At 43.7% G+C, this 27679-nt stretch overlaps 1 protein-coding gene across 2 annotated transcripts in view; it reads left to right on the forward strand.

Annotated features, from left to right (window-relative positions):
* ches1 (checkpoint suppressor 1) overlaps positions 1–27679 on the forward strand; it is a 67857-nt gene that overhangs the window by 13237 nt on the left and 26941 nt on the right. For both annotated transcript variants that reach the window (XM_084954335.1, XM_084954334.1), the window contains exon 2: positions 14528–15127. In XM_084954335.1, the coding sequence (XP_084810461.1) occupies positions 14546–15127 (582 nt within the window). In that variant the 5' untranslated portion in view covers positions 14528–14545. The remainder of the gene's footprint in view (positions 1–14527; positions 15128–27679) is intronic.

The raw sequence follows: 27679 nt of genomic DNA on the forward strand, positions 1-27679 counted from the left end.
GTGTCTGAGATGGACGTGTTGGTGGCACCTGATACATCATCCAAGCCAAGGGTGGAAAAATGCTGCCTGAAGCAGAGCATTCAGAGCAGACTGAAGCCTGAGCGCAGAGTTTATTTGTGTATACTAACCTCATCATTTGAGTGTATATGTATTACAGAAGATAAAGGACAGCATAATAGGCCAATTTCTAAATATCCAACACTTCGCACTAGAATTGAACTGGACTGGTTTGCTTTGCATGTTTAAGGGTGTTTTTTTATCTGGACAGTTTTCAACACTTCTAAAGTATTCTATTAGCATGGCCTCCACTGACGAGCTGTAGTACCACACACCCGAGTACTTTTTCTCAGGTGCACTGATTACTGAAATTACCTTTTTGACTCACCTTTCTGCCGACGCATTCAAAGTTGCAGTCTTACGAGCCGAACAGCAACTATCACTGCTACTGTTACAGAAGTAGTATGCTTTTTTTCTTTATTACATTTCCATCTGCATTTTGTGTACACAATGAAGTAACTTTCTCACTTTTCAAGGCTGAAACAGAGAATAGTTGTGAAGCATTTGAATGCTTTCATGTAGAGATGCATAACGCATGCATTTGCTTCTTGTAGATGTGCTAAGCTGCATAGACACATGACCCCTTTGGATGAGGCTATAGTGAACATAAGGTCATCAGCACACTGTCAGAGGTCTTAATACTGAGCCCATTCTGTCAGTTGGGTGCAATCAGTCTGTATGCCGGGTCACTGACAAAGTAAAAGTCTAACAATTTGATGATGAGGTGCAAAATGTGAGTGGTGTGCAGCGATTATTAAAGTGCTGCTGATCAGCTGATATGCTGAATGACTCAAGTTGGCTCAAAGCTGTTTCGATGGTGGTCTTTGGCCATATTTCAGTCCAGCTCAGGCTCCAGGCTGATCAGCTGATGACTTTCCTTATATCTCTCTACACATCCAGTTGACAAATCTCTGTTTAAGTTGCCTGCCTAGAGTTCCTACCCTCTTCAACCCGCTTTGCAACCCACCCCAGCTCCTCCTTTAATGCCTGTCATAGATGCTCTGTTCTGTGCTGAGGTCTCGCTGCCCGTCTCAGGCTTTCCATGTTTGCACTCGAAAGGCCGGGGAAGGTTGTATACCAGAGACGTGCAGCCAAATATATATAACCGCAGATGAAAATAATCTTCTTTTTGACTACAGTGGTCCTTACTGAAATGAATGCAAGTATTAGACTGCAGCACGAGTAGCCATTTTTTAGGGTGAGGGATAAAGCCACATAAGATTCTGCAAAGCCCCGTCATAGAGTGCAAACGGGTGTAGAGGTTTGGGATTTGATGAGCCATCAAAGTCACGGCTACACTCCTCCCGGTTCGTGTTACCACATCTCCGCAGTTCCTGTGCACAACCACACAGCCCCTCGAGCCTGCTTAAGTGTTAGCCTGCCTCTGAGTGGGTACCTCGGTCGTCTTCAGGGTTAATGTCGGGCAGCAAACAGATGGACCCTACTCAGTTTATTCAACAAACTCCACTATCACTGGCATTCATTTGGCACTTGACAGATGGAAACTTCCGACTTGGGTTCACGAACTGAAAGCATAAAAGAGAGGGTTTCAGATACCTCCTGAAGCGATACAGAGAAAGTCAAGACTTACAGTTGCTGCACTGGGGCTAATTCAGTTTGTGCCGAGAAGAAGAGGCTCGGTAAAGCACAAGGTTTCCCTTACTTTCTTGTAAAAATCTCCGACCAACACTGAGCCTTCATCACATATTTTGCACTGGCAGAGAGAATGTCAGCACACACCCCCACCCTCCCCCTCCCACACATCACCCCTGGCTAAAGGAATGTAGTGGAAAACGAGGGACTCGAGATAGAAGATCAGAGGCCTTAATATGAACCACATTGTGTGTTGTTCTCCTATTTCCCATCTCCTGTGTTCTCCGCATCAGGAGTGAAACAGCCTTTGATGAATATCTACAAAGAGATTTGAGACTTATAAAGAGCGGCAATTTAGCCAGGTATGTTATCTTAAGCCTGGTAATTTGGGAATTCAATTCACTCATCGGGGGGAGCCTGCGGTGTTTATCGGGCTGACTCGCATCAGCGCCGTACATTGAAATAGAGGATCTGGGGGCTATCCAGTCAATAACTGACCGCATCTCAAAACGCAGGTTATCGCATCGCTTATACCCACAATTCCCTCCCTCTCTCGTGCGCTCGCGTGCGAGAGAGGGAGTGCACTGTAACCGTGGATCAGGACCTGCCTTTCCCCTGAGTTACACATCTAATCACAGCAGCATCATCCCTCATCCCTAATTCTGTTGGCAGGGCCTGTCAAACAGCATACGCTGAAAGACGAGGTGACTTTGAGATGCTGCTAATGACCCTAGGATATAACTCCCCTCTGTCTTTTACTCCCACTCTCTCTTTCTTCCTTGTCCACTCCTCTCTTTATTACTCGCAGTCATGCTCATTCTTTTTCACTGCCGCTCTCTGGATCTGCAGATTAGAAAACACAACCCAGAGCAGGGTGAGTGGAAACAGGGAGTCATGCCTATTTTTTTTTATTTAGTATGTGGAAACACTGCGGAGCCAAGTCTTTAAGGGTCAACGCGAAGACGAACTTCTGTTCAAATGTTATTCCACCTTTGTTTAAAGCGGGCAGCCCCACAGATTAAAAACCTCCTCCATCACGAGAGGCCAAGCAAGACTCAGCATCTGCACACACACACACACACACACACACACACACTCTCAAAGCCTCAGACAGAAAAACACACCCCAAAAAAGCAAAAAGCAATCCTAGCCGAGTACTGACTACTTTATAAGCACTCCAGTAGACAACACTTCATCGTCAAACTAGCGGGCTCGTTGCCAAACCTATTTAAATCTTGACTGAACAAAGCAAAGGCAGCTCCTTATTGTGTCTGCCACAAGAACCTTCATTAACCGTGTAAACTCAGCAAGTGAGCTTCAGATAATTTCACAGCCTGTTCCATGAAGAGGGAGACGAGCACATACAGGCACTCGTGCCTAATTTGGTTTTGAGAGAGACGACAAAAACAAATCACGGGACTGTAAAAAGACTTAACTGCTACATCGAGAGGATTCCCATATGTTTATATAAAAAACGGCAGGTGGATAGGGTGAAGAAGGGGTGGTGGCACCGATGAGCAACAGAGCGCGGTCTGTAACGGAGTGGGTGACGGTATGTGGATATAAAACAATATAATCTAGTGTTTGCATGAAAGTGAAAAACTTTTTCTCTGTCAGCAAAAAGATTTTTTTAAAAACCCTCATGACCCAAATTCAGCTTTTGTCCTTTTAAAACCACTCACTCCGTTGCACAAGTTTTTCCTACTTCCCAAAATAGCTTCGTTTTTTTTTTTCCATTCAGCCTAAGCGACTGCAAAACAAGCTGCAAAGGTTGTGACTGTGCTAAGATGGGCAAAGCATCACCAGCTTCAGATGTTTACACACATGCTCTGCAGCTCTGAATGCCAGTGTGCAGCAGTAGATGCTCTTTAACCTGCACGCGCGACCCAATCAGCACCACCTCCAAAACCATCGAAAGCACGTCTTAATAGGATTCCTGGATCTTCCAGTACGATTCTTCCAGCATTTTCTGGAGTTTGTGTGTTAAAATAGCTGCGCTTTCTTTTCCTAGTTATCTGAATTTCACCAGCTTCACCAACACACCAGGTTCAGGATCTGGAGGTGAGGCTGTTTTACTTTAGTTTTTATTAGTTTCATTGTTAGTTGTAATCTTTTTAATTACTATTGTATGCAGGCTGTAAGTCAGAGGCAAGATTTAGGTACAGAAAGCAGTGACACAGTCTTCCAGATATCCAGAATAAAAACATCTGTTATCAGGCACGAAGCTGTAACATTTTTATCAAACAGATATGAAAACTAAGAATATTTCCTCCATGTTTCTACTGAATTTTAGTTTGTTCGCCACGTTCACAAAATTGTTTCAGTTAGTTTTCTTTTTTTTCAAAAGGATACTTTTTACCCCTCAGCTAAAAATCTCGGATGAGCTGGAATCTCAGAGGTCAAGTTTTTGGAAAACTTTGTGAACGTGATAACTGGAGAACAAGGTGACGTAGGATTTTAAAATTGATACCACAGGTCTGTCTACTTTTTTAATTTTAATTTAGGTATCTAAATATTGTTTCACGTCTACTTTTAGTTTGTAGTTTACATTTAGTTGACGTTAATAACCTTGCTTAGTTACAACCTTTTACTATTTCTAAGCATTATAAATCTGTAGAGTCAGTATCAGTAGTATCAGTAGTCTCATTGGCACTTGGCTCACTCATCGGTTTAAAAAGAGAAGACAAAGTGCATTAAAAACTTGATGTCAGTTCACTTTACCTGAATTTCATCAATAGACGAAGCCATGAGTACACAAACATGGAAAAAGCTTTTAGGTCGTCCACGCTCTGTCACTTTAAGAAAGTATTCAGATAACCGGGATTAATATACTTGGAAAACTGTCAGCGAATAAAGCCCGTGTTCAATGTATCTACTGGATAAATCAGTCCTGTAAGTGCCGGAGGATGCCCTGCAGAGAAAAAGAGCCTTTTTGCGACTCCGTTCGAGCGATAGCTCATATCACTTTTTCTCTTTTGGCCTGTTTGCGAGTTTGTAAACAGCCTGAATTTTGTTTTGTCAGCATTCGGAACACGTTTCAGTTGACATAAGGTATCTTGTGTGGCGTTAAAAACAGCTTGTAGGAGTGGGAGGGAGGAGTGAAGGATGTAAGCAGAGTTGTATCATCAGCAGAAGCCGTGCAAGTATCGTCAGCAAAGGCAGGCCGGAGAGGACCGCATAGGTTACTGACAAACTGCTGCCTCACCCCCTCGTCCTTCCCGTTTCACTATCTTTCAAATTCCACTTTCTTTTCACGCAACCGGAACGCAATTTCTTTCCACCTCTGGGATAAGGGTGATCTACTAAACTGCTTTACTTTCTCGTCTAAACACAAGACGGTGCGGTTTCTCGATCGCAAACTTCTCTCAGCCACTTTGAGCTGTTTTGTTATTGATTCCGGTCTGTGGCCAAAGCTGGAGAGCTGGGGAAGCCAAAGAGGGCAAACCTTTGGAACCGGACAGGCTCTTCCAGCGCTTGTTGCCATGGTTTTTTGTTGTCGGGACAAACTGTCGACCAGTGGCTGAGCGCCTGAGCTGCTGTTTGTTAAAGATAAGTGGAAAAGCCAGAGGGGAGAGAGACAGACAGACACAGAGAGGGAGCCCTGCTTCTTCCTTTTTTTCCTTTTTTTTGACTGCAGGACAGCCGACTGAAGAACACTCACCACCTCAAAGCTTCATCCACCCCACTCTCCCCTGAATGCGGGGATCCCGATAGATCACGCTCCCCTCTTTAAACCGTTCGCTGAGCCTTTCTCCTTGCGCTTTTGTGACCCACACTCCTCTCTGCCCACTATCAAAGCTGTGTTGGCTGTGCTCTGGCCGCTTTGATATGGTATAGTGTTTCTGGCAGTCTCCCTTTCTCTTTCTTTCTCCCTCTCCCCTGCTCTCGGTCTGTCTCTCCCTCGCGTTGTCTCTCCTTTCCTACAGTATTATAAAAGAGCACTGAGCGCCAACAGGGACCTGCTCACTGTCAGAAAGAAAAGGCAGGGAGGCCTTAGAGGGAGAGCGGGTGGGGGGATTGGGTGATGGAAGGAGAGGTGGAAGCAGTCAGATAGTGTTATCTTTATTACTGTTATAATTATGATTGTTTCCGATGTCATCTCAGGTTTGATAGCATCTCTATCAGATCTGACCTTGGTATTAGATCTGGTTATTGTATAAGGATCCTTTTAAACTACTTACTTTAGGTTCAGCTTTCGACATTTTTCTTCCAGCTGCACTGGTGGGTCTGGTCAAGAGCGACTCGGTGTACACTCCATTGAACCGTAGTAGTTTTACATTTAAATAAATGAGCTCTTATTTTATCTTAAATCCAAACAATAATAACACTGTGAGGTTTAAGTGTGGCTCTGGAGCTCTGAGGTAATTAGCGTAGCTTAGCATCAAGCTGGACAGAAAGCTAATGTTACAAACATAAATATTCAGCTTTTAAAACCTGTTAATGTGAAGAATTTTCTTTGCTTGTTTTACTCAGATACTAAAACATGTAAATGATGTTATTTAGCAGTTAAAGTTACACGTAATCGTGTTTTTTAATGACAGATGAATTTAGATATACAGATTGTATAAATAGTGTGCGAACCAGTGTTTGTGGAGTCTTTAGTTTGGGATCTGTCTTTGGAAACTGGACACAGTTATGTGAGAGATTAGAACTGGTCAGCTGGCGCTAAAGCTAACTAGCTTGCATCTGTTGCTGTGTCTGTTCTTCACTCTGGTATCAGTGGGGATGCTAGTCACGTGTACTCACTGGAAAGGCTGAACAGGCGGCTCTTGAACAAGCATGGTGTGGACCTGGGTGGACCACCTTTTGGTTTCTCATGCAGTGTGAAACATAATGTTTTACCCATTAAGTCCTAAAACTAGCAGCTGGAATCATGAACTCATCAGGAGTTTGTTTACTAAGTGAGCTGCTGTCTCTTTCTAAGACTTATTATTGCATCACGAGGATTCCCTCTCCCTCGCTGGCCGTGAGAAACGATGCAGACTTGAGTGGACTTGACTTTAAGACTCTGAGGTTTTAGCCATCTTTCTAATACAGTCTGTGTTTTCTGCTTTGGTTAAACTGAAGCAGGAGTGTGGGTTAATGCTAAGATAGTCTTATTTATATTTATATAATGCATTTCTAGTCGTACTAACCGCTCAAAGCACTTTAGACTACAAGTCACAAACAACCATACATTCATGCACACTTTAAGGACTTCGGGTACCTTACATACTGTAGATACAGGGACTAATGCCATGCTAGGACAATACACTTGGACAAAGTGTGCGAGAAAACGCTGGGCAGAGTGAGTAACCATGTGAGAGTGCCCAAATGTGCGATTGCATGTCAGCCTATGGTGTGTCATGGCCATAACTGTAGGAGTCTAAAGCCTTGGGCCTGGGCTTTTTTTAAGCTTGACCTGACTGTCACAGGCAGTTCTGCACACACAGTCTAGCCCTGCAGTCCACCAAGGGACCTCCAGGCTGCACACACACACACACACACACAAGTCACCTTCAAGCATCCACATTTGCAACCTCACTTTGTGTGTGTGTGTGTGTGTGTGTGTTTCTGACTCTGATTGTTCGCCATCCGCAGAGAGAGAGGTTGGGGGGGGGGGGGGGGTAAGCGTGACTCCATGATCGCTGGCTGCTGATGAATCATCCCAAACTTACTCTGTGTTTGCCTGATGCAAATGTCTGTTTGCTTTGTTGGTTAGCCTACTTTGGAGGATGGAGGCTGTGTGTGTGTTCGTCGTCTTGAATTATTCACTAGCAATATTTGATTTGGCTTTTTTTCTTCTTCTTCTTTTTTTCACACCGTACATTACACATGTCCGTTCTCAGCTTCCTTGAGTAAAGCAGCCTGGTGCTGCTCCTAAAACAGAACCAGTGACCCTGTGAATTGATGCGTTTTATGTTTTCATTTTTCAGCTTGAAAGTTCTGGGGCTCAGTTCCCCTAAATATACTGTATATTATGTGCTTATTATCTGCTTAGTTGCTTTGCCAATAGACAGTGGGGATAATGTTTAATCCTCTGGCAGAGCAGGCTCTGGACTCAAACTTGCAATATTAAGCGTGCATTGCAACACAAGGGTCCTGACCTTTCTTTGTTAAGTTTCTTATGCCTTATTAATTATAGCTTTGATTTTGTGCTTTTGGCAGTAAGTAGTTGGAACAAACAGCTCAAGGTAATATTTTGCACTCACTTGAGTTTTCTGAACAACTGTCTGAACCCCAAAGAGGTTTAATTTTCACTTTTCACCCAAATCGTGCATTTATTCCTCGTAGTTAAGCGGCTGACATTTTAGAGTCGACAGTGTTGACTGTTCAGTTGTTCAATAGCTTAACTAACAGTAATAAAGATTCCACGACATCCATCTGAATTCCCTTGTTCTTTCTCTGCAGCTCCAACAGCAGGTCACAGTGTTTCAGTGAAATATCTACCTGAAGACCTACTTGGTACCAGGTACTTGTTTTAGTACCTGCTCGTTCACAATTCCAAGGGAGCTGATTGGTCAGTCGATGGCGTCACTCGATGAGTCATGACAGCACAAAAACTCCTTCAGGAAAATCAAAACTGCCACTTTTGAAATGTGGCAGCGAGAGAAATGGCTACACAAAAATAAACACTGTGGTCCCCTCAGACTGAGCAGCAGATAGACGGCCTCCATTGTTGTGTTGTACTTGTGTTATATACAAATGGTGTCATGGGACTTTTGGCTGCGTTGCTATGACAATGCCACACACATAATCAATTGGACCAAAACCAAGTGTAGTGGAGTCGTGTTGGTACTAGTGGAAAAGAGGCTTAAGGTCCTAGAGACTGGTCAGAGGCTCTCTGGTAGCTACCAGTCATTAGAAACTGGATGATTGAGCATGCATCAAGACATACCAGTCATTAGGTTGTATTTCCTGACTGGTTTTCAGGTGGCTGCTTGAGGTAGCTGGCACTCACTTGGTAAAATATGCTTGCAAAACCCCTTGTTATTTCTTTAGTAGATTTCTGCAGTTGACTACAGTTTGCATAGAAGGCGGTCTGACTTCTCTGTGGACTTCTTACTCGCCGAACGGTTCGGAAACGGTTAAAAGTGAAGTGAAAATCAGAAACTTTCACCTCAAAACTAAAAGTTGTCCCTTTGAAGTGCATTTGTTTCAGTTGTTAAGGCACAACCTTTATTTTGAAGGTGTTTCCTTCACTGTTTCTGGCTTGTGTCGCACTCAGTGGTTAGCCAGCAGTGGTTGCAGGCAAGTCAGCATCGTCCCTGCAAACCACAGGTGACTGTGACAGCCGGCTGCTGACCACAGTCTATAAATAAGCTCAATAAATAGAAACAAAGTGCAAAACTAAATGCAGGCATAACTCATGATGGTGTAAATGTTAACACTTGTCAAGACTCACCCCCTTATATACATCAAACTAAACTTTATACAGGCTGCCTACATTCACGTACACATATCAATATTCATGAAAAACAGGTTGTGGAATAGTTTTTACATTTTCAGCGCAATAATATGAGTGTATTTTCTCCATTTAAACAATAAACATACACAAAATGCAAAAACAAACAAACGGTCTATGATTGACTATGTTACCTGTAACAGAAGAACCTTAAATATTCAAAGAGCGGGTCAGTTAATGTACATTTACTATATTTTGATTGAGGTAAAATGCAATGAAATCTAACAACAAGCAAAGAAAATAGCCAACAGATGTAAAAATAAGAACAGGCATCAAGTTGTAACACGTTCATATGCACATGTGTTTGCAACAGCTTTAGCTGCCAGGCAGCTGAGAGCAGCCGCCAGCACAGAGGGGTCAGGAGGCGTCCTGAGGGACGCCCTCACCCCGACCTTCATCCCGTAGCTCTTTGCTGTCGTGGATGACATAAAAGAAGAACACAGTGAGACCTTATAGGATGTGATTGGCCCTGCTCCGCTTCCTTAAAGCAGTCAGAAGCCCTGATATTTGTCACCAGGGAAAAGCAGGAAATGCAGAGGGTGGACGGGGGAATGATTTCATGGGTTGAAAATTGAGAACATCACAAGGGTTCCTACAACCTTTGTTGACACATATGTAGCAGAAGTTATTATTTCCCAGTCTCTGAGAGAGTTCTCAATTTCTCCTTCTCTCTGTTGGTCTTCCTCTCCCCTTCCATCCATCCGGTATATGTGTAGGAGGGATAAAGGTCGTCCTTTTGTCATCAAAACTCCAGATTAGTTTTGCCTCGGTGCATCTGACTCTCCGCTTTATCACTGTGGCCAGAGGAGCCACAAGGTTCAGCTCACCCCTCTGCAAAGTAATAACTCCTACCAGCCACTATTCTATTCTTTGCTGCTATCTGCTACACTTCTATTACTACTCCATTCTGAGGTGGGGGGGATTATTTTCGTGGCACCTGCTTTATTGGGCTGTATAGTAAAGACTGACAAGGAGAAGAGGGAATGGGAAGATATGACATACGACATACAGTTTGTGTCACAAGCCACCATCAAACTGACAAAGTTGTAAGAGTCGCTTGATCCACTGAGGCCCAGAGCAGAGCTAAATGAGCTGCTGACAGCATGTCTCCAGCCTATCTGGCTTTTATTTTATTATTTGTGCATTGATGTGGTTTCGAGTTTGTTTTTTTTTTTGTAATTTGATGACTTGGGGATTTTGCTGAAAGTCAGTTTGGCTAATATCACAGCAGACTCCACAACAAGACGGCGAAATGAAGGATATTATTGAAATGTTTCCTCTGGCTTTCGGCGCTGTGAACGACTGCAAGTAAGACAGAAAAAGCTGCCAACGGGGAACGGAGATCTTCTGAGGATTACGTAAAAGTGGCATGTGATTTAGACAAGTGTCTGCAAGAGCATGAATGCAGCGCGAGATGATCACACCGTCAATTAGAGCGAATGAATTAGCGTACAGCCTGTCCACTCTTGCAGGCGTTTGTTAACCTTCTCCCCTCCATGTAAACACCGGTCACCTCTGCCTTCAGCTACAGAGACTGCCAGGTCAGAGGTCAGCGGGGGTACATCAAGGTCGCTGACAGTTTTCAGAGCAACGATGCTCTCTGTTTCCGTCTAAGGTCTTAATGGTCTTAGCTCTCAGTTCAGCTCATTGAAATCTTCAATTTTCCTTCCTTTTTTAAATCTGTTAATTCTGTTAAATCAAGTTAATTGATCCACTATTAGCTCTTGAACCTAAAATAGCATTCTGATCGTTTACTTCCTGTTTTGTTTTTTTTTACACTTGTGACATGAAAAAACGCCGGATTGATTTAAAAAAACGTTTTATTTTAAATCTTGCACACCTCGAAAGCCGAGGATCCGTTGAGCTGGAAGCATGCAGCAGGAACTTTAGCTTTGTTGATACTGTGTCAGACACACTGACTTAGGAAAGCAAGGCCCTTTCAAAAGAAAACATAATTGCTCCTAAACACAGCTCACAGTTAGCCTTTTGCTTGGTTCTTTTTTTTCCAAGGAATGAAGCTTCAGGTGTGTTTACTACTTTACAAAATTAACAGTCTGAATCCCACTTATGTTTTCTAATCAACGGCTGAAGCACAGTTTACAAGAGTATGGGATACTGTAATATTTCAAATATACATGAAAAAAATGCCATTTTGAGAAAATAACTAATTTCGAGTTAGCTCTGCCAATTAGGAAGCTTTGTGAAGTTACATCATTTCCTTGTTACCCGGAAGCAGAAAGCTAAAGGCATCCACTGTCCAACAGTTCAACATGAACATGTTGATTCCAAACCTTCATGCTATGTTATCGTTCACTAGAAGGCATTCAAAGCTGAAGAACGTGGTGCCAGTTTGTTCACATTGATAGCTCACTGATCCTGTCACTATTCGAGTGCTCGTGCATATGCGTCATCTGCTTCTGGGAAAAGGGCATCCTTCATGGAGCGTCCTGACTGGCAGAGCTGATGCAAAAGAAATCAGAATTTCAAAATATTAAGTCAAATTGTTGACATACCTAACTTGAAGCTTGAGCTTCCACAGGAATGAGTTGAGTTGATGACCTAAACAGTTGAGTTACATCATAGATTGGCCAATTTCCACGGATACCCTGTCAAGCTTTCCAGGTCAGGATACCCTATCCAAACATCCATAGTTCATCCATAGTTCTTACCTGAGTCCCGTGGATTCTGAATTCATGGCAGCATAACATTTGCGAGTGCACAGCCCATCACTTTCCTTTTGGATGGAGTTTTCATTCTTATTGAATGGTGTTTTTTAGAGTTTATATTATCAGGGTGCAGAGGAACAGTGCTGGTGTGGTGCCAGGGTCACAGTGAGAACAGGCACACTGTACAGAGCTCAGCTGCTTGTAATTGTATTGGTATGCACAGACACTTGCATGAAGAATGCACTAGACAACTAGTCAGACAGTGTACTTACAGTCCAATGTGCACGTGCACACACACACACGTAGACAAACGCAGAAAAAAAACACATGCGCACGCTAAGCCAAATGTGGACATGCCAAACAGAGACGAACACAAATCAAAACAAAGCATGCAAACACAAAGGAGATCCAGCGAATGAAGAAGACAGAGAGAATAGCACAGTCCCATCTGTCAAACAAATGTGAGGATGCTTCTAACACGTGCGCGCGTGCGCGCACACTCGCAGCAAGCGTTATTTAGCCTGAACTTGAGCGATAGCTGCCTTTGTCCTTTAGCAGTTGGTCCTGAGGGCTTCGCAGTAGAAGTTGCATGAAAGTTTGTTTAGAGCCAAGCAAGTGTGTTAAGCTTTATGAGAGCCCATGGGAGACATGGTAGCACACACACACACACATGCATCCCCTCATACACACACATGCACACTCAGGCACGAGGCTTGGGCGGCAGCTCGCGATGGCCCCAACCAACAGTGAGGAGTTTGTTGTCATAGCAACAGTAAAATGAGATGACTTTACTGTCAGCCGTAATGTTTCATGGCCCCCTTGCCGCTATGGCAACATAACAAGGAGGAGGAAGAGGAGACAGAGAGAAAGAGAGCATCTGAGCCATCTCTGCATTCCGGTGGACTCCTACTAGGAACAATGTCACTCCGATGCCCTTTCTTCCTTCTCAAGACAAACACACACATGCACCGTGACAAGCCTGTCAAACACACGCATAAATACGCACGCACACACACACGCACACCTTGAAAAGCCTGTCAAGCACTCTTCCCACCTCGCCCATCCCTTTGATTGTGCTCTCACTATTTTCAGCTATCGTCACCGGGGCAATTTGAATTCATTATGCTCAATGTCAATATTGGTGCAGCAACACTGTACCTTCAGACAGGTACAGCTTGTTGAATGAGCGCGCGTGCTGTCAAATAGCGCGAGGACTGGAAAAGAGGGACGAGAGAGAGAAGAGAGAAACGAGATCAAAGCTTCGCCGAGCGTGTTCCTGCGCCCGTGGAGACCGTTAGATGGAGCGGCGAGGTGACTGTAGGCTGGCCGGCTATACGTGGAGCAAGCGCTATACATCACTGTTCTATATTTAGCGCCGTCCTTCCGCTGCAGCCCGTCGGCACCGTTAAAGAGAGTTATCTGCGCTGGGAGAAAAGTGAGAAAAGGGCGAGATGGGAGGGAGACGCGGCAGAGGAGAAAAGGAGATGAGTTGTTTTGCTCTGTTGCCATGGTGACGCAGCGGGCCAAAGCTGTAGCGAGCTGACAGTTGTCACCGTGCAACAACTCGCCACGGGTGACAGCTGTCAGTCAATCATCCAGAGTGAGGGGACAGATCGGCTGATGATCACCTTGGATTAGAGAGCGATCGCACCACACGGGGGCCGCCCAGAACGTATCTCCACTTAATCCCCCTGTCCTAATGGTGTGTGTGTGTGTGTGTGTGTGTGTGTGTGTGTGTGTGTGTGTGTGTGTGTGTGTGTGTGTGTGTGTGTTTTCATCTGCTTTTACATTCACAACCTTTTAGAACCCCTGCTCGTGTTTGCATGTTCATCCGGACCTGTGCAGATTAGATTTAGATTTGCATTTTCACGTGTGTGTGTGTGTGTGTGTGTGTGTGTGTGCATCCAAGCAAGAGCAGGCATGTGTGTCTGGTCTCTGAAACGTGTTGAGAGCGAGCGGAGCAGATTACATTTTGCTGTAGCCGCTGCCTGGGTCCTTCCCACAGCTGTCTGTGCTAGAGGACAATCAAAGGCCCAGTTGCGAGTCTTCTGATTGTGGTGTGATACTCAGACCCGTTCCCCTTCAATTACGGCGCTCTGCCTGCGTGTAACGAGCACAGCATCGCTCTTATGTTAGCAGAATAACGGTCTGATTAGAATAGGGATAGATTTGAACTCACGCTGTAATTTGTTTTGCTCTTTTCTTTGCAAATTTTCCCATCGCATCCCTATCACATCCTGCTGTGGAACTAAGTCTGACCGTCGGACTCCATTTCTAATGTTTCAAATCCACCAGATAAAGGTTTTTTTCTTCTTCTGCACTCATTTGTCGCAGCACGTTTGACAATTACATTTTCTCCTGCTGGAGAGATGTTAAATCACCAGCGATTCTGCGACGCCACAACTATAAGACCTTTAACAGTACTCATATGTTATGACAGAAACCCCATGTAATGTCAATACTTTGCTGTTACGCTAGTAATTAGAGGGTAGTTGTACAAGGCAGGATTTCCTCAACCGATGAAGCACTAAATTTGCTGTTTCAGTCAGAAGTGGATAGAAAGCCCAGGAGAGAAATGATGATGTATACTTTCTCCTTCAGATCTAACACAGCCTAATTGGGAATGTGGTCAAAATCTTGTTACGTGCCTCCACCCTTTGGCCTTTAACAAAAATGAATGAACCAACAGTTTCATCAGCTAATGTTGTTTCCTTTCTCTCCTGCTCCACCCCCCCCCCCCAAAACCCCTCTTTTCTGCTGCCTACAGGAGCGAGCCCTGGGCTGGATGGGACCCACCATGCCCCCCAGTAAGAAGGCCCAGAGCCCCAGTAGTGGAGCCAGTGCCTCACAGGGCATGAGCCCGCCGTACCGGCAAGGTGACGCCGCCACGGCGGCGTCTGAAGCCGAGGCGGCTGACCTCTCCCTTTCCCTGTCCGCCTCCTTCTCCAAGGCCGAAGACGAAGAGCTCACCAGCCTCTCCTGGCTCCACGAGAGCACGGACCTCCTCAACAGCTTCAGCCATTCTGGGCTTCGTAGCGTCTCCCCTCTGCAGGACCCCGATGGCCAGCACCCTCGCTCGCCCTCCTCCTCGTCTCCCTCCCCAGACGACCCCCTGCTCGGTGACGCGCACTCAGCGTACGACTTGACGGCGGGGGCCAACCGAAAACCTCCGTACTCCTTCAGCTGCCTGATTTTCATGGCCATCGAGGATGCGCCAAACAAGCGGCTGCCGGTGAAGGATATCTACGGCTGGATTCTGGAGCACTTCCCTTACTTTGCAAGCGCCCCCACAGGCTGGAAGAACTCAGTGCGCCACAATCTGTCGCTCAACAAGTGCTTCAAGAAGGTGGATAAAGATCGCAGCCAGGTAAAGAACTTCAATGTTACTCTGACGAATGTTGCATAATCGCTCCTTCCAAGGTCGTTTGGAAAACGAGGTTTATTGTTGAGTCATTGACATCATCAGATGATGAATTTGCATGATTTCAGTGACTTAAAAACTGAATTGCCAATCAAATCTGATACAAAACTGCTCACAATTTTCATTGAATTATCTCTTTGTTTCCACATGCATGCACAAAATTACACAAGATTATCACGAGGATTATTTGTTTCCCAGTTTGACTGCCGGTGCTGTCGGGACAGTTAGCAGTAAATTGTGCATCTGCTTGATTTAAATATTCTCCTTCCTAAATTTTGCACTTTGAGAAAGAAACTCCCAGAAATACAGATGCTGCCTGTGCTGTCTTTGTAAATGCACGCAGTATTTTTTTGATGCTCATTTTGTGCAATTAATCTTTGCTCAATAACTCGAACATGATTTGCTCAGCTCAGCAAGCACCATAGAAAGCATTGATTTATGCACATGAAAAGGCTCAACACTGCCAACTAGTGTTTTGGATGCGGAATTACAGCGCTCCGAAGTCCTGTAAAACATTCGAGATGGTAGCTGGCAGGTTAGACTGGATAAGGCAGAGCCACGATGGTCTGTATGCATACACTGATTGCATGTGGAATAACATGCTAGTCTAGTGAAAGCTGTAGTAGTGAAGAGCTGGATATAGATTATTCGTGATCCAGCTATCATGCCTTTCCATTTCATGAATAAAAATAAAAAAAACGAGTTATGAATCGAAACTGTGCCCTCAAACTCGTAACGGATTATGGATTTGGAGAACCGTTTCATCCTTACTCCTGATTCTTTTCCTAATCTATATCGTATATACCTGTGATGTACAGCATCACTGTAGCCAGATGGTAAACACAGGCCCATTATTCGCTCTCTCATGTGTGGTTATAGCTTATTTCACAGCCAGACAGTTATCAGTGCTTTGCAGGCATATCCAACTTGAAGTCAAACATATTCTGTATTTTGTCTACAGCTGTACCAGATTCGGCCTTATCAATAGTTGATGATCTCTGCTTTCATAGTTCTCTTTCACTCCGATGATATGTGCTTCCCCAGTGGGAACAGCATTTCGCTTTTGATTTAAGACTTGATACAGTCTTTTATACCGGCGTTCTCATCCCGATTTTGCTCCATTAAAGACTCGGGGTAAACGGGGAATGAATCCCTCACTCAATTAGCGCTAAATTAACACTGGAGGATTTAATAACACAGATGCCAACAGACTTTAGATTTCATCTCGCCCGAGGGTGTCGGGGGTGGGCGGTGAAGGTTGGGCACAAACAGTGAGGATCAATGCTAGCTTTGCGTGTTTAGCTGATTGCGATCATACTGGGGGGATATGAGAGCTCTCTGTGCTCTCCTTGACCAGCGTGTGAGTCTGAACTCTTTCTTCAGACTGAGCTGCATGTTGTGTGTGTGTGTGTGTGTGTGTGTGTGTGTGTGTAAAAGAAAGAGAGAACAAAATGGATGAAGGATGGTGTGTGAGTTTGTGCACACGCCCTCACGCTATGCTGTCATCTGGCCCTTGACTACAACGGCACAGAGTTTCTCTTGTATACATATCTCCATAGTAACAAGGTTGCAGTTGATATAAAAGTATGCTGTTGCTGTAGCAACGGGAAAACTGATTTGGCTTTACTGACTTAGGCAACTGTGTGTGTGTGTGTGTGTGTGTGTGTGTGTGTGTGTGTGTGTGTGTGTGTGTGTGTGTGTGTGTGTGTGTGTGTGCACATTAGCCTGAAATGGGCACTGAGGTGTTCAGTGGGGGAGAAAGAGTATACGTCCTCATCTAGTGTTATATGCACATATGTGCCTGTGTGTGTGTGTGTGTGTGTGTGTGTGTGTGTGTGTGTGTGGAGAGCAGCGTGTGCAGAGGTGAATTTGGCAAGGACAGCTTGTCTTGTCTTCCTGTCACTGCACACAGTTTAAGACAGCACACTAATTAACCCTTCAAACCTATTTCGTTCTCTCGCTCGCTCACGCACACACACACACACACACAGGGCATGTCTGACACACAAACAAGTGCGCACACACTCACAAGCATGCATGAATGCTTAAAAAGCCTCACACACACATATGCGCTGTGCCGGTGTAGAAATGAGGGCACATCTCTGCAGACTCTTACTCTACCTGCCAAGTGCTGTGCTTTATCTGAAGCTGCAATTACAGAATCTCTGTCATTTTTAGTCAGACTCTGCCATTCAAAGCTTTTCAGTGAGAATATCTGCATGTGAATACAGCTTTTTGTTCCCTCCCGGCTTTGCTTTTTCCTTTACCTGTTTAAGTCTTTTTCAGTTGAGTGTGCAATTACAGGGTGTAAGATATTTTTCGCTCTTTTTTTTTTCTGTTTGCGGGGCGTCATTATGTGTTACGTACTGTTGGGGTGGGGGTGAGGGGGGGTTTGGTGTAGGGGAGGTCAAGTTATCGTTGTCCAGGCAGAGAGAGAGAGAGATGGGGAAAGCGTGCAGACACGGCTTGCTTTGAACACACCAAATTATATTTCCATCAATTTACAGAGGTGGAGATTAATATGACAGTGGCCTATTTGTTCCAGTGGCTGTATTTCTGGGTCATATCCAGGCAGATGACAAGATGGGGACTAGTTTAGAATAAGCTTACTGCTCCCTGTGTGTGTGTGTGTGTGTGTCAGTTTTGCATGTGGGAGTGCAAACTTGTGAGAGAGAGCGTGAGAGAGTACCACGGTTGCCATGGCTTTGTTTACAAACAGGATTCTTCACTGTGCTGAATGACATGCCTTAATGACAAGTGTTGTTGCCCTCAGACTTGTGGATGAGTGTTGTAACAGCACACACACACACACACACACACACACAGTCAGCGATATATCTCTGAAAGCCTCTTATGAAATCACAGCGGAGAGAATGGGCAGTTTTGTAATCTGAAACTCGCTGCGAAGTCTCTCGGTGTTGCACTTAAGTGTGTCACCTTCTAACTTAACCTTGCCCCGTTCAGATGAGAGGCGTCCTTGATGCCTTTATGTTTCAGCACTCGAAGCATTATGAAGGGTGTTTGAAGTGAGCACAGCACTGTTAATTTAAGGTGGTTTTTGATGTTCATTTATCGGGACTTTGTTGCAGTCACAAAACTACCGCTGCTGGATTTTGGGGGGAAAAGCACAGATATGATTGTGTTGCATTTTCTAGAGTGCAGTGTTAGTAAGCCAAGGCTGATACTAAGGGTGCTGTCTGAGTCCTTCTCACAGTTGATCTCACAACTCAGCAGCTATCTTCAAACAACTTGTTTGAAGATAGGTTGTTTTGATGCCTTATCTATCTTGTGCCACTCTAATTTCATTGGTCACCAGGACATGAAAACATTTAATTAAGTCTCAGTCAAAATTGATAAAAACCACTGACTTTCCCAGACTTTGGTCGTGTAAGCCACTGTGACCTAAATATTTTTCCTTCTCAGTTTTGCCAATTTAAGCATCCTATGGGCTCAAATTTTGGTCATAACTGTATTACCCTTCCAGGACCTGGAGCTCAGTAAAGCACCCCACCGACAGCCAAACCCTTCTGTTCTCTGATTGGATTGTTAAATTTGTGATTGACATAACATTGACCAATCAGCTGAAAGGAAGAAAAATTGGGTCAAAATTCATTGAAACTCACACACAGCCAGGGAAGTTAAGCGCAGAGTTTTACACAAGTTTCTTGCTGGTATCTGTAACCAGATCTTATCAAAAAAAAAAAAATTGTAACTTGTATAAATATTTCTTACAAACACACAAATTCTCATCTATAGATGCACAAACATTAAATTTTCAGATATTTTGGTTTACAAGGTCACAAAACTCAGTTCACAACTATGCATTTAATTTACAAGTACAAAACATTTATGACGACAGTTTGAGCCATAAAATCCTGTCACAGTGGGATCAAAGAAAAGTAAAAGGTCCTTAAAGGACGAGCAACACTTGTAATGGAGTAAAAATATCTCTTGTTTCATTCAAAGAGAAGATATCTGTGTGCATACATACTGTATGTTAGTTGTATTGAAAGTAGAAAATAAAAAAGTTTATGTTCATGAACTTTCCAGCTGCTGCTTGACTCCTCACTACATCAGCTGTGATGATCTACACGAGTATTGTAAAGAATGGAGTCGCTCTGCTCGACTAATGGATCTGATGACAAAGTTACAAAGAAAATAGCCATGACATAAACGATAAGTGTCAGGCCTAAAATACTGCCTGTAGATTGGTTCAGATTGTCAGTATGTTCAGAGGAGGCGGTGCAACAGTAAGAGTTTACATCCCTCTGTAAGACACGGTGGAGGCTTTGACATCATCTGAGTCACTGAATTATCAATACACAAGATTACAATTAAATTTTCATCCTCTGTGAAATACCATCTGGAAAACCTCAGACTGGCTTCATTTTTCAGAACGACAGTGACGCCTGTTAATGCACAAAAACCACATCTGGATAGACAAACATACAACTATCAGTCATGGATAGACCTCCTAAAGACCCAGACTTTAAAATCATTGAAGCGTGGAAGCATACATTTAAGATAAGATAACTCTTTATTGTCATTGCACAGTCATACATAGTACAGTAGTACAATGAAATTGGAAAACTGTCCTACGTCGGCACTACATATAACACAACACGACACGATATGACACATCACAACGCAACAAACAACACAACACAGTATATTAACTTAGTATAAAAAAGAAGAATAAGTGTATGTGTATTGCACACTGTTATTATTGCACATTAATTATTATTGCACCTTGTTATAAATATAAATATTATTATTGTTATTGTTTTAAACATTGTTACCTCCCCCCTAAAAAAGTCCAGGGAGGTAGCCAGTCAGGTCAGCTGTTTGCATTGATCAGGGCTGTTGCCCTGTTGTAAAAGCTGTCCTTGAGTCTGTTTGTTCGGGACCTCAGCAGCCTGAACCTCCTGCCAGACGGCAGCAGCTTAAACACCCGGTGTCCTGGGTGTGTGCAGTCCCGTAGGATGCTGCGTGCCCTCTTGAGACAGCGAGTGCTGTACAGGTCCTTCAGGGAGGGAAGAGGATGTCCAATGATTTTTTGGGCCATATTGATGACCCTCTGGAGTGCCTTTCTGTGTGCTGTGGTGCAGCTGGAGAACCACACACCGATGCAATATGTCAGCACACTTTCAACGGAGCAGCGGTAGAAGACAGTCAGCAGCTCCTTCTTCAGGTCCATTTTTCTGAGGATTCTCAGAAAGTGGAGACGTTGTTGGGCCTTCTTTAAGAGGTGTTAGAGCTCCATTGGAGGTCTGTGTCTATGTGCACACCCAGAAACTTGAAACTGGAGACCCTTTCCACACACTCCCCAATATTACATAAAAATAAACTATATAGAAAGTGTCTTTGAATGCTAGAGATGCAGAAATGTGTGCATGTAGCACAGAGCCATGGCTCAGTGTCTGAATGAGTCTCACAGGCCTGAATGTGCGCTCGAAGCCATTTATAATTCGTGACGTGTTTGATCTGCTGCTCACCTCAAACAAGCACAAACATACGTTTTGGATTTTTATCTGTATTTTCATAAGTTTTACAGCTTTTCCTACTGATAAAAACCTCCCTTATGGCCGTTCACACTACACAAAATAATTAAGCCATAAACAGTTAACCTGTTGATCCCCAATGCCCCCGGCCCCAGAGGTGAGAGGGAGAACATGTAGAAAAACAGTTACATATGTAACGTCTTTAAACTGACAGAAAAGGGAGTGTCACTGCTGCACCGCAGGCTGTACGTGGCCCGCGGTGTAAAATGACCCTGATATAAAGAAATGAGGGTGCAGGATATGTGGATACCATCGGCCGATCTAAACGCCGAAAAGCCCCAAATTATATTGTACTGATTTTTCCAGACTTTTCTTTTACAGGTAGATTTTCCTGGATCCTTTAGGTATGCATATAAGATCGTATTAGAATGTGGAAGAAAAACTGCAAGCAGGAAAAAAACAAGTCAATTCAACTTGTAACTGAAAAAGGATAAATTCACAAGGATCGGCTCCTTGACTGAAGTTTTTTAAAGCATCTTTCAGGTGAATGTTTTGCTTTTATGCATCAGAAGTTTCCAGTCATAGTGAGCAGAAGAGCAGTGAAAAACAGGCTTTGTTTCCCTCCTAATGCAGATAGAGCCATTCTACCATCGCTAGCGATACGATGCAGTGTTTGTCTTTTGTCTTAAAAATACCTCTGTAGAATATTGACAGATAGAGTTGGTCTGTGCTCTGTGTGTGGGTGACAAATACACAGCAGTGGTGTACGGGGCAGAAGATCTACAATTTTACTTCTGTTTACTTTTACTGCTGCCATCTTGGATTGTGAGGTTGGGCTTGGCAGGGCTTCTCTGACTTCTCCCCTTGCTTTCTTTACCTTCTCAATAACAGCCAGTGGAACAAATTGCAGCTAGTGTTGCTTTTAGCAGCTAATATACCAGATATTTCTGCTCTGGAGTCAGTGGAGGCCAAAAAATGAGCTAAAAACAAGGAAAACATGACTCAAAGTCCACCGTAAAAGTAATTGCTGCCTTTAGCCAAAAAAGACAGCCGTCATTAAACGCATCTCTGCCTTTGTCTATGTGTTATTGTTCTGTAACAAGTTTGCTTCTGTCATTGTGATTCACAAGTCATGAGCCTTGTGACCTCATTGCCTTTCTCCAGTGCAGCCTTTGGGACGCAATGTGAACATCTGGAAGACTGCTGCTTGGGAAGTTTGGGAGAGGTTTTTCACAGGTACCGTGACAAGCAATGGAGGAACCAAAACCCCGGTGATCTCGCTCTAATTAATTGCCCAGTGACAGCATATCACAAGCACTCTGGGAATCGCTTCGCTTGGGCTCAGTCCAGTTTGTGTCTCTTGTCCTGTCAGAGTTTATATGTGTGGTGTTTTTGAGTTGGAGGGGGAGAACTCGTGAAATCGGCCGTAGCAGCTTTTTAGAGCCTTGAAACAACAGATTCGGGTCTTCTAGAGTCTGCTTTGTCGTATTATTGACGAAACACAAACGTAATCACCGATTCAAACAACGAAAAACCAAAACTGAAAGAATGACGACAGCATGGGAAGAGCAGAACTCCGCTCCATCGAAAGCACATGGGAAACAGCTTTGTCGGCCGTGGAGGAAAAGGGAATTTGTAACACCTGTAGACGACATTTCGGCGCATTACACCGCTCGGTTTTTCTAAAAAAAAAAACCTGTTGTCCGGCCAACGTGTAATGTTCATTCCCAACTGTGCCGCTTTGTCCTTTTGTTGCCAAATGGCTTTTGACGAGTGCTGAAATTGTCCGTCTCGAGGACCCTTTTTCAAAAGAATATTCGCCTTCTTGTATTTTTCCACTCCTTTTCGCCTCTTTATAAAATCTTTGCGTTCCTTTCCCCCCCCTCAGCTCTCTTTACTCTGCATTAAACTTTGTGCTCGTGAGCTGCAGACATCATATCTCCAGCTTTACTCAGTGTCTGAATTAGTGTTCAGACATGTATCTGGTCCATGCTGCACTAGTCCTCTGGTATATTATTAATCCTCCTGATTATCTCTGTGTAAGTAAAGATGGATCCTTGTGTCGCAGCGGGTTAATCAGGGTTTAAAAAAGCCGGGGTTAAAGCATTTACCGCATCTGAGGATGTCCATCATGAAATTGTGCGCAGGCCTGATACTTTGGATTGGTGGTGTAGGTTAAGTCATGTTGCACGGTGGACGAGAAAGCCTCTTACACTGATGCTTCCACGCAGAGTGGCAGCTCTGTGCTCTCTGTGTCATGCATCTTTTTTTAATCTCATTTCGCTGTTTGAGTTGGAAACAAAATTTACTGTCTCTTCTCATAATAGCCACTGCAAACTGCTGAAATGGGTCTCCGTGGTGTATGGATGCCATTATTAATGATGATAAAACTGTTTAAAGCTGTAATTATAGTTGAGGATATACAGCTGTGCTGAGGAATAGTCACAGGACACGTTTTGTTTGCAGTTTGGACAAAAATCTAAAACTCCTGGCTGCTTTCTGACTCCTCAGACCCGTGACACTGAGCGTCAGAGCCCAGTTCATTCTAATGACGAGCTTAACCTTTAAAACTATTAGGTAAGTTCTGTAAACAGCTGTAGACTTTAGTTTTAGCAAACATTAGTCAGACGGGAGGACGTCGCTGGGTACTATTTTCAGCTGAGCATGAAGACGGAAGTTTAGTGCCAGTGGGTTCTTACAGCTGCAGGATGATGATGTCTATGGGATTGACTGGAAAATGAGCCGATGCTGTACGTTAATGCGAGATTAACGTACAGCTGTGGCACTGAGGAACATAAGATCGCTTTAAATATACTCAGACGTTACGTATTAGTTGGATGAATGTATTGTTTCTGTTGTTTCTATGGGAAAACTTTAAAAGTGGCCTATTATATACCTTTCTTTGCCTTCTGCTGTTTAGATAAGATAAGATAAGCTTTATTGACATTTTAGGAAAATGAAAGCGCTGCTGTACTTGATGAGAAGATTCCAAACATGAGGTCAGCGTACATCACACACAGTGTTTTTGTGCTCGTGACTCTGGATGATGTCGCTGAGAGCAGATAACTCACCTCCTGTTCAAACCTTTGGTTTGTAAGGGGCAACCAATCACAAGGAAGGACTCAAAGGCAGCTAAAACAGCTTGTTTGAGGCAGCAGATCTTTATTCATGAGTCCAAAAAAGATGTTTTGAACTGTGGATCATGCAAAGCTGTGTCTGATTAGCCGCAGCATCACCTTCAGAGAAGTATAAAATCCTGAATTACATCATGAGCTCACAGATATTATTTGTTTATTATAACGTGTAGTATACGGCATCTTTGGAAAAACACTGCTGACCCCATTCTAGTTTGAACACTCTGGGAATGCATTTTCACTATCGGGGGGAATGTGGCACACGCCCCTGCTGCCATTACTTGACCATTTTCCAGATGAAAACAAATTTACTGCAGACAGCAAATTACCGGCATTGCTGACTTTGTTTTCTAAGCATTCTCAAGCACAGCAGCACGGACAGCAGTGAAACGGTGCCAAAGTGAATGTATAATGAACGTGTCGCTGTGGATGTGGAAGAATCAGCGTAAGGAGTCACAATACAACCTGTTGAAAGTGATGAGAGTAGCGTGAATGATCTGAAGGCTCAGCGTTCATGTGAACAAAGCTCATAGATTTAATCTAAAATGAGGTGAACACTAAAGTATAGTGTAGGTTATGTCAGGATATGTGTGATGTTTCGTCATGTAGTGAGGAGTGTATGCTACTTTTTTTTAAATATCTCCCATTTCGAAGTGAGACCAGCCCCCACAGCTTATATAACACAGGAAACAGATGTTAGCAACACACAGTCATCCCTCTCGCACTCGATCTCCCTGCCTTTGTCTCCCCCTTCTTCCCCTTTTTGTCTTTTACTCACATCCTGATGCGTCCCAGGCAGGTTGCAGTTTGTGTAAAACTCTGTTGAAAATAAATACCAAACTACTTGAACGCTGATTGTAAATTCAGCCAGTCCTAATGGTTCAGCTTGTGCACACGCCTCCTGCCTCCATACATCTGGATTAGGAAACGTGGCTGCCCTCTAATAATTTGGCAGCTTTGCTGAAGCACAAATTTTCAGTACAAGTTAATGGAGCTGAAAGAAATGCAGGAGGGTGACAACTGTAAATTTGGTTTATTCTAATGAGAGGAAGACTCAAAGAACAGCGTGTCACACATCCTGTTTTAAGGTTATTTTTGCAGCGTTAAATGAGTTAGAGAATGCAGGCCGTAGACCAAACCACTGTGGTATACGAGTGGGAGTTAATAACAAACAACATTCAAATTTGACATCTAAATTTAGCTTTCAGTGAATTTTAGAGTATTATTTCATGTTTTCACAATGATGCATTCAGGAGGTCATGAGTAAAGTACCGGAAAGGGTCCAGACCCCTCTGTACCCTCCACCTGTGGATGAACTGATAGGACAGCACAATTTGGAAACAGCGGGTGATGCACCCTTGTTTCAGCCGTGCACTCAAGTGTTTAAAAAAGGTAGGAGAGAGGAAACGCATGAAATTTCTAGATTGGAATATTTTTTTAATCTGTGTGGTATCAGATCTGAAAATTCACAAAATGTAACCCACTTTCTTTGCAGATTTGTTAAAAAACAACAAAAAAAGTCCTTTTCACCTTCTCCAGCATCCAAGATTATGATGCTTGTTGCCAAGGCGACTGTTCTAACCCAGGTGGCGGGCCCTTCCTGTGAGATGCGCCCTGTGATTGGCCTATCGACAGATAGGCTACAGATTAAGCATTTTGATTGGCTCGCTGGCTGGTTGGCAGCGGCGGGAGCCCCAGCAGACAGAGATTCTGGAGAGAGCATTGATTCAATCGGCTGGCAGACAGTAGACACACACACTCACACACATATATAGAGGTATATATACAAACGCTGGCGAGCTGGAGGTGCAAGGGGAAATTTGGCCCAGTGGGGGTCACCTCTGTGGGAGCGAGTGTATGTGTGTGTAATATCATGCTCTCCAGGAGAGGCGTTGCTGGCAGTAATAGAAGCACTCCCAGGAGCACACCACGCTGGGTAATATCACACTCCCCAGGGAACTCGTCATACACACATTCTCTCACACACACACACACAAACACAGAGCAGAACAAGGCACATATGGCCTGTGTTCAACACGACTGACATACTAATGCAAAGATCCAGACGGGGGGACACAAATCAACAGTGCACACACATCCTATTAGCTTCTTGCATTCTTACAAGGTCGGGAGCTGCAGCAGGCCGTAGCACAGTTTTTGACTCTGTGGACATCTAAGGATGAAGAGCCACACAGAGAAACACAAGAGGTTCTGCACGGTCACCGCTCGGTGGAGATGATGGAGCCTGAAGGATAAAGTTGGATATCAGACATGATTGTGAAGTTTTGAACCGGTGCTGCAAGACATCAGATATTGGTGTTTTTGGTTAGTGTGTATGTGACCTGCAGCTCTAATGTTTAACCGGAGCACAGCTGTAGGAAAGCAGGTCATACAGCATCGCAGGAAATTTAGTTCATCGCTCCCTCGCCTTTGAGTCCTGTTTTTCAAATAAATGTTTTCATTATGTGAAGTGTAAAAAATACATACGTTTCACATGTAGGCCTGATCACAAAGAGAGGAAAAGCTTTCTCGTCTAATTTCTTCTGACAAAGGAGGGAAAAAACACTGAAACTTAAGAGAGCTCTGTACGCTTTTCCAGTTAAGTGCAGAGGCATTAGCCACTATTTGCAGCTGCTTCTTTCATGTGTTATCTTCAGATTTGATCGGCTGCTACAACCAAATATCCAACTCCAGCCGACATCCTGTCATTTCCTCCTGATTTAAATATTCACATATTAGTAAAATTTTCTTTGATAGAAAAATCTTTGTTGAATATATTAATTAGAAGTTTTATCAATACCCTAAACTGGGGTGATTTGCATAGTGGTTTGTGTACCACTACAGATAAGAGGTTGACCCTCTAATGTAGCAATATGGTGATTATTCAATCCTTAATTAATATTCGCCTGCATAACTGTGATATTTCCCTCTTTATAGATTCCTGGGCTAGAATTAGGAGATCCAATGGACAGTTGACCCTTATATTTTACGCATGCATCCCTCTACCCCATTTTTAAGTCATTTGAATCTTTTTCCTGCAGCCAGATGTGTTTGTCTATCATTAAAAACACCAAACCTGACTTCTAAATAAAAGCAGGGCACTACTTTTTATGTTGGTTGCTTGCAGATATCTGTATCAGCCTATATGTTGTCCAGCATGTAACTTTTTCTTACCAGAACATACACTCACCGGCCAGTTTATCAGTTGTACCTGTTGAACTGACTGTCAACTCAAATATCCAATCAGTCCATCACTCGGCAGCTACTTGGTGCATTTAGGTACGCAGACATGGTCAAGGAAACCTGCTGAAATTCAAACCATGCATGAGAGTGAGGAAGAAATGTAATTTAGGCTGATCTGAATATTTCAGAAACTGTTGATTTACTGATCTTTTTCAGAGAATGTTCTGAAAAAGAGAAAATCTCCAATGAGTGGCAGTTCTCTGCGGGAAAATGGCTTGTTCTTGCCAGAGGTCAGAGAAGAATGGCTAGACAGCTTTGAGCTGATAGGAAGGAAACAGCAACTCAAATAAGCACTTGTTACCTCCAAGGTGTGCAGAAGAGCATCTCTGAATGCTCAGCATGACGAACCTAGAAGGTGTTGGGCTACAGCAGCAGAAGACCACACCAGGCTCAACAAAACTGGACAATAGAGGACCAGAAATGTTGCCCGGTTTGTTAACTCGATTTCTGATGCAGAAATATGAAATATGATGTGGGGTCATAATTTGGCAGACACAATACAAAAACATGGCTCCACCCTGCCTCGTATCAATGATCCAGGCTATTGGTGGTGGTGAAATGGTTAATTTCAATTCAGTTTTATTTATATAGTGCCACATCACAGCAGCAGTCGTCTCAAG

Source organism: Perissodus microlepis, chromosome 15 (genome assembly GCF_051167445.1).
Source record: "Perissodus microlepis isolate ML-2025 ecotype Zambia chromosome 15, ASM5116744v1, whole genome shotgun sequence".
Classification (NCBI taxonomy): Eukaryota; Metazoa; Chordata; class Actinopteri; order Cichliformes; family Cichlidae; genus Perissodus; species Perissodus microlepis.